Here is a 15,251-nt window from a genome sequence, read left to right as displayed (position 1 = left end):
CAAACAAACAAAAAAAAAAAGAAAGAAAAAACGACAAAAAAAACATGCTGGTGTCGAAATGTTTATGTTTGTGAGACGATTACATTGCTCAGGTAATACTTCATCAGCGAAAGCTCTTGTTTTACGTATGTGAGCGACTCAAATTTGTGCAGCCTACAAACGTCAGCACATTGGCAACATATCGGCGGTGGCAGATTTTTAGATTTATATCACGAACCGTCAAAGTTATCAATTATCTTCATCAGGAGAGAGAGACCGAAAAAAAAAAGAAGAAAGCTATGAGGCAAGTTTGGTGAAATCCTCCTCAATTCTACAATGTTGTACAAATTTATACGAAAAGCCGACATGAGAATCTCAAACGCACTCTTGAGATCCGTGATGACAGTGAAAATGTCCCCCAAATGTCCCTTGCGCGGCTCCAGAATTGCTCTTAACCATCATCAGGCCCGTGTGATAACTGCTCCGCCATCTGTGCACCTGGCCGCCTGCCCACTTATTAGCTACATAATTTGGTTGTTTCGTATTCCATGGAGTTGGGCTGCTTGGCACTGAAAGTCTGCAGCGCTGCCTGGATCCTGGCAACGTCTGTGGTGGACAGTTTGAGCCGGTGCCGCAGCAGGCAGGAGAAGAGGTCCAGAGGCTGAGCTCCGGGCGGCGAAAGCCTGTTGACCCGATCTCGGATCTCCAGCAGCTGCAGCAGGGCCGAGTCCTGCGATCCCTGAGTATATGGGTAGTCTAGCTGTAAAATCAAGTCCTGGATCGCTTCCGGGTCAAAGTGCATACTATAGCCGTACACCTGGATGCTGTTGATCTTCATGTAGCCTAGATTTTGCCCCGGTTCCAGGTACTCTAAGGGTTCATAATATACAGTTCCGTTCCCGTTACTCGGGGGCCCTCGGATCCGGCTTCGTAGGTAAAAGTGGACTGTCTCAAAAAATGTTTTCCACTTGTTGCCCAAAGTCAAAGTCCAGTTATAACAGTCATAGGGAAGGTCTAATTTAGTCCTCTCCCAGTCTGGGTAGTTATTCTGGTCAATGGGCATGATCCAACTTTCAGAGTGGCTCCCCCCAAACGGATTGATATAGACAGACAGCATGGGGTCCAGAGTGCTGTTCTTGGTAAGGCAGATCTGTAGAGACATCCCCAGGAGCATGTGGACGTGGTTTGACTTGTATTTGTTACTTTTCAGCGTCAGCAGCATCCTCTTCCTCCACGACGGGTCGAACCAGTTGTTCAGCCTGACGTCGTTGCTGACAAAGATCCCGTGGATGCTGATGCGGTTGTCACGTTTCTGCAGCAGGTAGCGTAGCTCCAGGTCCTGCAGGTCCGTCTCAAAGCCGATGTAGTGGTCAGTGGAGTCGGGCACTTCGTTGCGGCACACGCCCTGGCTCAGCATGTAGCCCTGGTTGCAGGTGGCGCAGCGGGAGCGGTTCTCGTAGGAGCAGGAGGCGCAGGAGGTGCCCTCGCCCACCATGCAGGGGATCACGCCCTGGCATGGGGGGTGCTCGTAGGGGCAGGAGCAGCTCCTGGTCTCCTCCAGGTAGGAGCCGATGTGGTTGTTCTCGCTGCAGTACATGATGGAGAGGATGTAGTTCAGCCAGTAGGTGAAGGGCCTGCAACAGAGACAGAGCAGCGTGTAAGACTGACTGTGGAAATCTATTTCAATAGTTTAAAAGTCTAATAGATAAAATACATGGGGCAAGGTTAAAGAAACAGTGAAACTAAATTACATTAACACAATTGTGTTAATTGGTAAGTTCTCTTGTCTGCCAGGTGTGATTATGTAAGCCTTAATATCAAATCTATCTCGTCTCTCTTCCTGTAAAACAAGATTTTGATGACACGCCCTGCATTTGTAAATCTATCAAATGGGATGTGATTCAGGGCGACCACCTAAAACCCTCCGCTCAACACTCGGTGTTCTTGAGGTGTGCGTTTCGACGTGTAACACCTCCCTCAACGTGGGCGCGGGGTGAGTTCTGTATCGCTTCACGTTGAACTCGTGCCCGCTAAGCGTCGAAGCGCTCCATATTCAAATCTATGTGATATGTTGTTCAATTTTTGAGTGGTGGCAACACCTAACTAACTAGTCTCATCCCCGTTAAACCAGTGAGCGCAGGCAAATGCACAAATACACACATTTTAATCACGTATAAAAACCATCGTTGCTAATAAATATAGGTTTAGATGTAAAACCCGTCTTGATGGAAGATAATAAAAACACAGAATATCTGATGAGGGCATTTTGAAACACGATGCAGCCCAGGAGTCCAGGATTTAGGAGTCGGTGGCTAGGACTGCATAAGTGCTGGACATTTTATTCATTCATTCACAAACTCTAATGGTAAATCCAAATTCCTGAGATTGTTTGTGAAAAAAAGGAAGCAGATGGGCCGCATGACAAGAATGTAATGTCGTGAATTAGTCTTTCGCTTGCTTTGTTCCACATCTGTCACATTTCTGAATCCACTTTTGTGAATTAACACTTTTGTTATTGAGTGCGAGCTGTTAAATTAGTTTAGTGGAAACGGTGGTGCATGTATAAATAGTTTACGTTCAAACACATATTTTTGAAGGAGAAAAAAACAAAACAAAAAAGATTTGTCCAAACAGTTGTTTGACTAAATAATAGCTGGATAGCACTGGGGATTATAACTTGAATATTACATATTACAAGTGATTAAAAGTCGGCCAAGTTTCTTTCCGCAACTGTATGAGGCATATTTCAGCATTTCAAAATAAGAGTCTACCTCAGTACGGTATTTGCCGCCGACTGTCTTCTGGCGGACGTTTGATGAGACACAATGATAAATGTGGAAGGAGCGCGAGCGTACACAGCGCCGCCGCCAAAGGAGAACAGATGAAAGCAATTTTCAAATGAATTTCAAACGGAGGCCCTTTTTCTCCCGACTCAACTGATGAAGACTTTGATATTGCGGATAGGAAGAAGCTCTCTGATTTGAAAACTGCCTCATATATAGCTACTGCAGGAGAGATACAGTGCTTTTGAGCGAGTCGTCCAACAAGAAGTGTGTTCATTTCTTTGTTTGATCTGATACAACATATTCAGATGCAACCCGGTTTGATGAAACATTGTAAAGGGACGCATTTTTAGACTCATCATCGTCGTGCAGGAATCACACGGAACGATGACAGTAGAATTGTACACGTACAAGGCGGCTCCGCGTTGTACTTAAGCATTTAATGCCTTTATGTTTGTCAGACTCCCCACATTACTGAGGCTTTTCATGACAATCATAAATGAACATGTCAGTTTTCGCTGCGTTTGTTAAGCATTGCAAACAAGGGAGAAAATGTTAGAAATACTTTGAATCCCGCCATAATCAAGTAAACAAATATCGACAAAAAACATGTACAAGGCTAGTTCCACCTTCTGAACGTGAAGAAAAAAATGGAGCCAGTGTAAAACTCAGACTCTTTTTTTTTGTTTTGTTAAGCCTAAGACACTCAATGGGCCGGTACTCGCCGCTACTGAGTGCTGGCACTTCTGTTTTTTGTCCACATGAGTACCCTTACTTCTTACTGCGTGGGTCTAGGTACGCACCCCAAACACATTCATGCAACACGTGATTTTCATCTCCACCGGCGTTCCGCGAAGACCCGCCCTACTCTGCCTCTGATTGGCTAGCGTTCGCAGCGCTGAAAATGTTCTCGTTAGAGTGGATTAAAAACGAAAAAACAGAGGACGGGGAAGAAGGTTTACAACTGGCGAGGGTTCCTGTAGACATAATACAGGTCTTATGTGGCACCCACCTGCTTTTATCCAATTTTCAATGTCAAAGACAAAAGTGTGACAACAAAGCACTGAAGGCCTGCATGTTTTTCAGGCCTGAGCCAGTGCAACAATGTAAGTGAGTGAAACACTATTCTCATGCTTTCTCTGTCATGCTATGTATACACCATTATTACAAGGGGGAAATGCTGATTTACCAGAAGATAAAGGAAGTTTATCAGTTGTACTAGTCTTGCTCATACATTATGGACTTATTATCCAATTGATTATTATCCAATTGAATCTGTATTGTCAGTTGCTTTTATTCCAGCATACATGCAATATTGTATTTGTGTACGAACTGGAAACGTATGTCGTATGTAATGAAATGCATACAAAAATAATTCTGAAGCAGGATGTATTACCAAGATATGCGTATAAATACGAATATATCCAAGGCACGTGCGATGATCATGACATGCGACTGCTGAATTAGGGTACTGGAACCTTTTTCTGGTCCAATTCAGGCGCTGGTCTTAAGCATGAAAAAGGTAAAAACAAAATGTCTATAAAAACTTGTCTGCTTCAAATCAATTTTTTTAAATTCAGTATTCCAACATCACAGTGAATGTGCAGCAGTTACTGCGTGTGACGGAGCAAAAGACATTTTCCTCATCGTATTTGAAAAAAATCTGGTGACTTTTTGTCAAAAGACAAACAAGTCGATGTAACGTGTTCAGTTCGAGTCAGTTGTGCGTGTCTCACCTCCGGAGTTGGGAGGCTGTGCACAGCGCGAGAGAGGAAGCCGTCACGCCCTCATAAAAGCGCGTTGTGTCAGCAGGACATGTGAACTGTCATGGAGACGCAGTGTGCAGTGCGGGCCAGAGAGAAGCTGGGTGTTCACTCGGCAATCTGTTCGCTGTCTGTCAGCTCATTTTCGCACCACACCAATGCCACGCACAAACTCCCTCCGTCTTGACACAGATTCAACTTTCACTAGTGAGCAAAACTTTTTTTTTTTTTTGTCCACGGAACTTTTTTTTTTTTTTTTTTTCCCATTAAAAGTGATATTTATTTACTTGGTGAACCACAAAAAAAACATCAGTTGTTTTGTTGTGGCTCCTTGTGTTCTCCGACAATGCGGCTTCAAAGGCTGTTCTAGAAAGTTCCGATAGAAACTCCCAAAGATCCGAGATTTGCCGCGCTGAGTCACAAAGCATATGATATTTTTCTGTTTGCCTTTTCTTCATCTGACAAAAGACCACGATGCTTCAGTACATAATGGCTGCAGGGATGCGTGAATTTCCTTTATAAAAAAAAAGAAAGAAAGAAAAAGAAATCCTCCATGAAGTCATTACACACTCTGCAATATGGAAAGAGTAGAGGAAAACGTTGCAGTTTCTAGTGTGGTAGCTGTCGTCTTTTGTGGGTGTATTTTGAAATGCAAAACGTATAAATTATATCCCACCAATAAAAGGTTTTTGATATAGATATGCAATAGTTCAGTTGTGGGAGGGATTGCATCTTTAAGTCTTAACTGCTTGGTTTTTTCAACCCTCTTAATATCAAGAAACAGACTTTTCCTTAGATCTTTTGAGAGCACCAGGTCATATCACAGCAGGACCCAAAATATCCAGTTTAAGTATTTACTCTCATCGCTCCCACTATATATCTCATCGCTGCATTTACTGCGCTCCCTAAATTTGCCCCAGATACTGTCCAGCAGAAGTGTTGAGGGAAAACCCAATGTGAAGATTCAGTGCACACGTGGATGATGCCTTGTTTATGGACTCATCTCCACGTTGTAGTTTTTGTAGTTTTGGTAGTTTTGGCTGTTACACTTTGTGAGCTCTCGGTAGCGTCACGAAGAGTCAAGACATCCGGATGTATATGAGCCCCAGCTGATTGCATAAAGTGCCGCTGTTTTGGATTGTTTTGACGCGGCATGAAGGCGTTAATGCCATGTTAGCAACCGTCTTTTTTTAAAGACTGTGGGGGGGGGGGGGGGGGGGGGGGTATCTAGTGACGTATTTTATGTCGTAGAACAAAACGTTGAAATCTCTAAAGCTTGTGTTAACCGCAGACCTTATTTCAGGCATCTGACCAAAAAAAAAAACCCCATTGACCTCCAGACGAGGGAACAGGAAGTGTAAAAATGCTGAGTCATTTCCGGGTTTTAGGACTCACTCCTGCAGCGCTCCATGTGGTTGAAGAGAAACTGCAGGTGTTCATTCAGCAAGAGGAAGTGTGCTGTATGTGTAGCATCCTCGCGAGAATGGTGGTCTTACTCTTACAGCTCTTCTTCAAAATGAAAAATCATTACAAGTGATGTGCATTATTCGATACTAATCATAAAAGTAGTCTTTTCATAAAATGATATGCAGTACAAAGTTGCCACGTATGCAATGTTCCAGGTAAACAACTAGCAGATGTTGGGGCCCCATACTGATAAGATTCATTATTGTTTGGGTGTCTCCCTTGGAATGTGGGAGTTATGCGATAGAGGTCTCTTTCCCTTGACCCCTCGACTGCTGTCCAAATAACTTGTATATCATCGGTTTTGGGGTACTGAGGGACCCTAGGGAAACATAAGTTTATAGACTCGTGTGTTGTAGTAGGACCCCATGTATGCCTAAATGTATAAAAGACGAGTTTGAACAGTGTTCGGGGCAGCAGTACTGATTCGGCTACGGGTGCTGTACAGGTCAAGACGCGCAGGCCTGTTGATCCTGATCTTTGATGCAAATAAAGAATATTATGTGAAAAGTCAGTATCAGCGGAGTTTCCTTCCATCATCGGATCATCGCCTACATCAGGGGAATGAAGAAGAAATTGACAACACAAGTCACACGCACAGCCGTGAAATACCTCTTTTTAACCCTTTTAACTAAATGATGGTATAGGCACTGACTGCGTGCTATAGGTGAGCTTATTTAACTAAAAACTGAAATGTTTATTCACACCTCAGGCGGCAATTGACAAAGCACAGAGAAAATCACACGCGAAAAGCGGCTTTCATTTCACTCGAGCATGCCTCACCTCACGCACTTGCAGGCGCTTGCAAGACACACTTTAATAACACTGCGTTTCTTCAGACTGGCAAGCCTAACCCAGCCGATGGATGTTGACTGCTTGTCAAGCCCCATCCTGCTGTGCATTGGGCTAATACAGCAGCTATGCTGTCTTACGTATGCGCATTTTCTTTAACGAAACTACGTCAAGGCATCGTTTTACTCAATATTACACACAATTTGAAATGCACCTTGTGTGTTGCAAGGACCAAAAAAGGTAAGGTGTAAATCCTTAGTAGATATCCAACCAAAGTGTGCACCAACTCTGTAGTTCACTGGCTATTGTGCTCCGTGCTAAAACGTTAGCATACGCTATGTTAAAAAAAAATGCAATAAAAGCAGAAAAGCAAGAGTTTGTAGCAGCTCTGAGGTCAATACACCTTGTGCGCGTATGTATGGTCTGATTTTGTAGGTGACTGGTAAAATGCTGGTATAAAGAATAATGTACCGTTTGAATGAACAGGGATTACATTCCTTTATTTAACAGGACGTGGAAGGCGGTGGGGCGATGGGGGGGGGGGACTGTAGCAGAGGATGAATATTTGGTTTCTCACCTGAAATAGCTCCTAAAATAAACCTGGCTGCGTCAGCAGTGCTGACTTAATCACATTACCTTTTCATGAGCTTGGAGTCTGCAGACTATAGGACTCGCTTTTTTTTTTACTTTTTCTGAGAAAAACACAAAAATAGATTGAATGATCTATTGAGGAGACACGGGGAACTTTTTTTTTTTTGTCTACAATTTCATCTCAAGCCAGTTAACCAGCAGGAAAATCTCCCAAACTTAGCATATTCCTTTAAAACAGGGCAAACTTTAATTTCACAGGAGGATAGCTTTGATTTCCTGGGTGTAAAAGGAGACTTGGGCTGGGAGTGCAGCCAAGTCATCAGGTGTGACTCTATAGCTCACTTCTGTAGGACCTCAGCTGAATATCAAAGCGCTTATACATTGTGTGTGTTATTAGCATAATGCCTAGTTGGGGGGGATAACAAAGTGCTGCGCACAGAGCGGGCTGAAGAAAATAAATGAGCACTGCCGTTCACAGCCTGCTTGAAAGGACTTGTGATGTGGCTGCAGGCTTTGGAATCTTCACACATGAACAACCACACACACACACACACACTCCCACATCCGTATCAACAGGAAGGTCAGCAGGAATACTTATCAGCTCCTCACCTCTCCCTCAGCATAATAATTTTGGGCTGAGTTCGACACCTCTTGCTGAGGGTGAAGAGCTTGTTGACGATGCGTCGCGCTTTGCTCAGGAGCTGCTGGGTGCTGAGCTCCAGCTGCTTGTAGCGCTGGTGAACGGTCAGCTCCATCTTCCAGAAGTACTGGATGGCGGACGTGTTCAGGGCGTAGAACGTGGGAAGCCTTCGAACGAAGTTCTGGAACTCATCTGAGAGGCAGGGAGAGATGCGAGGATGAGAGATGAACAATGTTTTTCCCCCACCAGCACAGGCCAAAACTAACTCTCTCACTTCCTTCAGCTGCATTTGGATAATTTAGCGAATGAGAGAATCACTTTGCAGAGGCGAAACTGGATGTGATATTGTTTGACGCACGTGCTAATGGAAAAAGGCAGGGGGTTGGAGTAAGAGGTTTTTTGCTGTCATACTGCAGGTCTGTCGGACAAGGAGCACAGAGGGTAATATCTGTCAGTCCTTCAGAGCTGCTGCCTGCTGCACGCACAACACGCCGCACTCAAAAAAAGAGACAACATTTCCAAGGCATTCAAGAACAATATCATCATCACTGTAACCATCATCGGTTGTATGGGAGAATCGATGCAAGCGCAGCGCTGATGAGAAAATGACTGCGCTGTTTGTAATTAGTTACCGTTATCTTGATAACACAGCAATCTGATTAGAAAACCAATTAAGTGTCAATGGCTTCCCGGGTGATTATGCGAGGTGTATTACATGTTCCTGTGAAATTAATACGTTGATTAAACAGCTTGTAATAAAACATATTAAACGGATATTTGGGGGGGGGGGGGGGGGGGGGGCACGCTTTCTCAGACGTACCTCTGAACGAAGAGAGAGACCCCGCGGTGCAGCTTCCAGTTTGTCCGTTTGTTTCAAAACGTTTTCAAGATGCCCTTTTGACATATTTATTTTACAGTTTTTATTGCATCAGATGAGGAGTTTAAAGGATTCTACTTTTGTTATTCTATATTTTTCCTATTGTCAACAAATCCCTTTCCAGCAGCCTGTCTGTGGCATGAAGCCTCAAGCCCAGTTTAAAAAAAAGAAAAAAGAAAATGGGTCATGAATGTATACTTAAATAAATAAAAAAAAAGGCTCAGTAAAAGGCTCGTTGCCAAGAAGGGGGGGGGCAATGCTTGCCCATGGCAAAGGCTTTCACTGACCACTGTTGATTGATGTGCCATGCCCATAAGGCACAGCTGGTCCTGAGGAGATTCCACACAGACACAGCCGCGGGAGGGTGGTATCTATAATATACCAGGTATATCATGTGTATTTTGTTCTCTCAGTCACATTCCACGCCACTCTCTCCCGGTCCAGGTCACCTGCGATATCTTTTGTTTTTCGTTATTGCGGCAGCGCAAACTTTCCTGGCGGTTCAGTGGAACATATTTCGCCTGGTGTCCTGGAGTCGAGGTTTGGCCTGGATATTCAGACAGCCTTTTCTAGCATTAACAAAACATAACAGTAGCACTTCAAAAATGGCACTTTTAGTCACGAGTGACGACTCTGCTGTCAGCGCAGTTCTACCGATGACCAAAGGAGCCGACATTTCTTGACTATGCTGTTTCCAGACTGTCACATGGCTTCGCTGACAAAACGTCATGTGGCGCCGCGCGTCGTGAAAGGCTTCTGCTCCAAAGTGTAATGACATTCTAACCGTAATGCCGTGGTTTTACTGGCCAAATTCAGACGTCTCTAACTCAAACAGGCATTTTTTGGGGGACCGTTTTCAGCCAAATGTGCACAAGCAAATATTCACAGCAACAGGACACGTGTTGAGATCAACTCAAAACAAACTACAGTGTCCAGGAACATGGCGGCATGGCGGCTCATTGATGTATTTTCAATAGTTTTGGGGCAACAATGGAATGAGATGTGTGTGTGTGTGTCAGGCTTTAGATATGCAGACGATATCTATTAGTAGAATCAGTTCGTTGTTGGTTTTGATTTGTTGACAACAAGACAAATGTAGAATATTTCATTTGACTTTTTTTTAGTATTTTATTCTGGAGTTCTGCTAAATCAGTGTGGCATGACATGCATGGCCTTTTTTTTGGCAAATATGAGAGATACCTGAAAGATCAAGAAACCTTATTTTTTTTGCATTGATGGAAAAATCTGTATCCTTACCAAATACAACCTGGGATACACAGACATATATATATATATATATATATATATATATATATATATATATATATCTTTATCTTTACTTGTTTGTTTACCAGACAAAGCCAAAGAAAGTAACAAGACACATATAAAAGGGAAATTGGAATGAAACAAAAGAAAGGATAAAATAGCAAAAACAAATGGCTTGCCGGTAGGATATCACCAGACTTAACCACATTCAAAAAACGGTGGCGTACAAATAACACAGCTTTAAAAAAAGTGCCTCATCAGGGTGCAAACTATTTGAAATAGACAAGGTATGGTTCAGGGTTTAATACTCGGGTTTCCTCCATGTTTTTCAGCCTGTGTCAAACGTATTATGCGATCGCTGTATTGTACAATTGACTGTGTGTATTTCTATGTCAACTGTTTTCTACTCTGGAGAAGATATTGATTAATTAAATGCTGCACGCGAAAGAGTGACTGAACCTGCTCACAGTGTCGAGTTTCCTGGGGGGGGGGGGGGGGCGGAAACTGCGAGTTGCTGCCGAACTAGACTTGTATTTCATCACCAAGACAACAATACCTAAATCCCTGGAAACCCACTCTCTACCCGCCATTATTATCTCGTCGTCCTCCGAACCCAGGAGGGTAACAGCGCTTCCCCCTTTTTGTGTGATTTTAAAAATAGGAGCCGCTGTCAGATTTGGAGTACAGACACACTGCCTCAGCATAATTAAAAACGAACTATTGGTGGGTGGTGGAGGGTGAAGATGTGCATCAGGAGGCTTATTCATTTGGCTTGGATTCTCCTGAAATTACGAGGCTGCAATTAATAAGTGGTGTGTCTTAGTAGCTGGGTTAATTTCAAGCAAATATTTTAATTAACTACGCAACGAGTGTAAAAGTATATTGAAATATATTTTTGACCGAGACCTCCTGGATCAGTGCCTGTTGCACCCCACACTGTCCTGGTACACGTTGTACCCACTGGTCAATGGATCTTTGTCCTCTGTCTAATTTGATATACCGTTATGAATATGACTCTATTATTTGTCTCACTGAAACCAGGAAACTGTATAAAGCGGTGAAGAAACGCACCACATCTTGTAAGAATGGAGAGACTGATCCAGCTATAGAACACATACTTTCCTAATTAAAGCATATCGCACTCTGCGGATGGTCGAATCAAATCGCGTCCGCCATCAGCTGACTGTGGAAACCTCATTTAACAACCAGAGTCATGATTATCAGCCTCTCTGCTCTGCCGCTGATGTTAGTTGTTCTCTATTAGATCAAATACTTATTAGATCCCCGGGGGTTTCAAGGGAACTTACTTATACTTACTTATTTTCTTTATTTAATACAGCACTGCAGTTCTCAGGGCACCTTGCTGCTTAATTTATGGGGTCGAAATGACTAATAGTTACCAAATGTTTTGGGAGTGGTCCAGTAGGTCACATCCACTGATGGTTTTTGTGGCTTCGAAGTGTCTTACAACATTATGGAAAGGATCCCTACAGACACAGACCTTGAGCACAAATGGTTAGCTGATGGGCCTGTTTCTGCCATGTTACCCAGCCGACATTAAATGACGTTAACCGGTGAAATGGCTACAACTGAGCCGCGGTATTACGTCACAGGCTAGGTTGTTTCTCCTGCGGTGCTGGAAAACCTTCATTTGACTGAATCACCGCTGACCTGGTCACATTGCTGTGAGAAGCTCCCCTCTCATTTCCTGGACATTCGAGATTTGCACCGTGCAATTTCTGCACACGGACAGGTCCAGATGGCCGCAAAAAGGTAGCTGTTTGAATGCCGAAGCAGAGGGTTATGTGTTTTTGACAGCGTACACTGTGCCTTTAATATCTCCGGCTGTTGATCAATATTTATGGCAGTGTTGGATTTACAACAAACATTTTTTTTTTTTTTTAATCTAGAAACGATTTCTCAAATGAATTTTCAGGAATGTCACGACATCACAATATATAATAATAGAGTCTTCATCGGCTGCAACATGCCTTCCGATGGTTTCGTGATGGTGTTTTAACCAAACAGCTGCTAGAGTTTGCATTTTGTGCTGTGGCCACACCTAACACTTTGGGAAAAATCCATCAGATCAAAGTCATTTCACTTAACAGGCATGAGATGCTCTTCTCTGTTGTTTTCCTACAATTTTGCATTGTGTCCTGACGAATTCCCATGACATGGATTGGATGCAATTGTCTCTCGTTTCCGTGGCCTTTCTCTCTTTGTTTTCTTTGCCCATAGGCTCCTCTAACAATAGGGTCTAATTTGCTGTCAGTGAGGAGGGTCACAGCCATTGAATGATTGCAAAAAAGGAAGAAAAAAAACACTGACCTGACTCCTCAAAGTCTTGGTTGGCCACGTTCCAGGAATCTCGGATTTTCAGCAAACTGGCTTCCATAGCCCTCAGATCCACCTCAGGGCAATTGCACTGCGGGTAGTCCACGGCGCACTGGCACCAGCAGTCATTGTCCCGGCACACAAACTGGCCCTCCTCGTTACAGCCGATGTAGTTGAGAGCTGCCTGCACAAACCTCCCCCTCAGGTACTTTGGCAGTATGGCCTGGAGGCCTGAGGCAGGGACAAAAACAGGACACGCAAACATGCAAATGATGAAGCACTGTAAGTACTTTAGACGGCTCGTGTATGCACTCACTTTCTCTGTGTTTGCCACACTTGACATACGCTTGGTGTCACATGCAATATGCTGATATTCACTTAAAAGTTTTATTTTTACTGCACGGCTCTGCTACTTTTGTTCTGAATCGTTAGTGTCTGGGATTCACTTCAGGACTCTGCGAGCATACGCATGGCAAAAAAAAAACAACAAAAAAAAAGAAGAAAAGAAAGAAAGAGTGATTGAAGCTAAATTTGTTCTGACACTCTCATGCTGCAGTTATAAGCTTGCCAGAGAACAGACACTGTGACAATTCCATCAGAAATTGGGGGAGTTCAATTATGGATGACCAACCTTGCAAATGAATCTTGTTTTCAGGGCTCTGAACCAAAACGGAGCTGACAGAGTCGAGGTTGTCATAGTTACTGCATCCAAGAGGGCCCGTCCTTGTTTCGGTCACCTAAAGGGAGGAAAACAGAAGCACATAACAATAATCCATACTGAGAAAGAAAACCCACTAATAGCATTAGATACACAGAGAGAGGGAGAGAGATAAAGGGAAAAAAAAAAAAAGAAAGCACATGTCTAAATGTCACGCAGAATGAGACTAACAGCGCCCTTTCCCTTCACTATCTCCTCCTCCGAGAAGCACAAAAAAAAAAAAATATTACGCTTTGTCTAGACTTCTCCATTGTGCAAATCATATTTAGGAGCACGTCTTTGTGAGCTAGTGGGCTAGAAATTGGGTTATGATAAGGATCCCTGGAGTAAAGGAGTAAAGCGTAATGAGTGAGTTGCGGTGTCATCTTTCAAATTCATCTCCGCGTTGTTGTTTTGCCCATTACAATGCCCACTGACGCCCATAACATGCTAAATTCCATTGTGATGCCAGTGGAAGCATGTCTCATCCAATTATGTGTGCACCCGAGGATTCGCCTAATTGCTCGGTGCAAGCTTTTACACGAGGTACTTCAATATTGTCACAGGACCACACAAGGCTGCAATGTGACGAAAGGATCGGCGACAGAATCACCTCCGTCTTCTTCAAATTGGACTCCTGTGACACCAATAAACGGTGTACGAGTAAACATTGACTCCCATGCAGTTGGGTAGATTGAGTTGTTAGTCCTGGGTGGAGCTACCTTGAATAAGCGCTCTCTCATTTCAACAAGACAGTGCAGCGGCTAAATGCAAATGTCAGCATGCTAACACGCTCACAATGACAATGCTATCATGCTGAAGCTGAGCAGGTATAAGGTTTACCGTGTTCCCTCTTAGCTTTGGTGTGTTAGCATGCTAACATTTCCTAACTGGCGCTAAACACAAAGTACAGCGAAGGCTTATTCACGAGAGAAAAGTTCAGGGGATCGCCAAAGTGATGATTCGTCCTCTGGGGACGACGAATGTCTGCACGCAACTTCACGGCTGTGCATCCGATAGTTTCAGTCTGGACCAACAGACATCCATAGAGACGCACCGTTAGCATGGCTAAAAGCACTTATTCTAACCATAAAGTGTGAATAACTTATATATACAATATATATATATACAATAATGAACCTTTATTCCTCAGTGGTGCAAAGATTACAATGTCCTTTTGCATCCAACATCCAGTGTTCTTCTACATTTGAGGTTTATTGTGGTCCTAACTTTCTCATGTTAAATCCATCTAAATGGTGGCTATAAGACTGCCAGAACGTGATTATAAAAACCCACAACATCATTCCTAACACTAGTTTTTCACTTTGACATTTCTGGTGCGCCTGTGGTGGAGTAGGAAGCAGAACTACAACGGGATCATTGTTGTCAGCGAGTGTGATTGCTTCAATTGTGACCAATCAAGTCACTCTTTACAAGAGCGCAGCTTGCACAACGGCATGTCTGACCGAAAAGGTTTCCCCCGCGAGAACCCTTCCCCCCGGAGGAAACTGACGTGGCTGTGTGGGAGGTGTAAAGTCTCCGTGAGAGAATGTATGACACCCCAAGTGAGCTACTGAGGACTGGAGGATATTAAATCGCTGCAGCTTCAAGTTAGAAAACACATTCTGTTAGTGTGAGTTTCTCTCCTCCCTCTGGAGAACTCTTGTACAAATCTAGGGGAGAAAAAAAAAAAAAAAATGGTTCAGCGTCATGAAGTGAGGCGCCAAAACAAGTTGACAGAAGTTGTTGGTTTGGCGCTGAGAGAGGGCCATCCACCAGCCAGTCCGTAAGAAGATACGGCCACCTTAATTATCCACACTCCAATGCGTCGATTCTGCATATCTGACAATCTGCCACAATCTGACAGCCATGTGTGCATAATTAGCAATGAATCCCGTGTTTTGTTTTTAAGGATTTATATCCAAGTCACATTAGACAGCTTCGATCTACGTAAAAGTACTGGAAAGGAGAAGCCGCTCGTGAGTGCTCTGTCATGAGTTGGGTGGGGCGGGGGGGGGGCGTGTTGGGAGCGTTGGCTGGAGGCGGAAAGGGCACGCACCTA

The 15,251-nt window shown here is 43.7% G+C and overlaps 1 protein-coding gene across 1 annotated transcript in view; it reads right to left on the bottom strand.

The window, feature by feature from the left end:
- Window positions 1-496: 496 nt before the first annotated feature.
- Window positions 497-15,251, bottom strand: part of brinp3a.1 (bone morphogenetic protein/retinoic acid inducible neural-specific 3a, tandem duplicate 1) — a 42,083-nt gene continuing 27,328 nt past the window's right edge. The window contains exons 4-7 of the mRNA XM_070908658.1: window positions 13,124-13,229; window positions 12,487-12,723; window positions 7,982-8,204; window positions 497-1,613 (exon numbers count right to left, since the gene is read on the bottom strand). Coding sequence (XP_070764759.1) covers window positions 497-1,613; window positions 7,982-8,204; window positions 12,487-12,723; window positions 13,124-13,229 — 1,683 coding nt within the window. The remainder of the gene's footprint in view (window positions 1,614-7,981; window positions 8,205-12,486; window positions 12,724-13,123; window positions 13,230-15,251) is intronic.

Source organism: Enoplosus armatus, chromosome 7, assembly GCF_043641665.1.
Source record: "Enoplosus armatus isolate fEnoArm2 chromosome 7, fEnoArm2.hap1, whole genome shotgun sequence".
NCBI lineage: Eukaryota > Metazoa > Chordata > Actinopteri > Centrarchiformes > Enoplosidae > Enoplosus > Enoplosus armatus.
The sequence above is the reverse complement of the archived record's forward strand: the minus strand, read 5'-3'. Positions and strand labels throughout refer to the sequence as shown.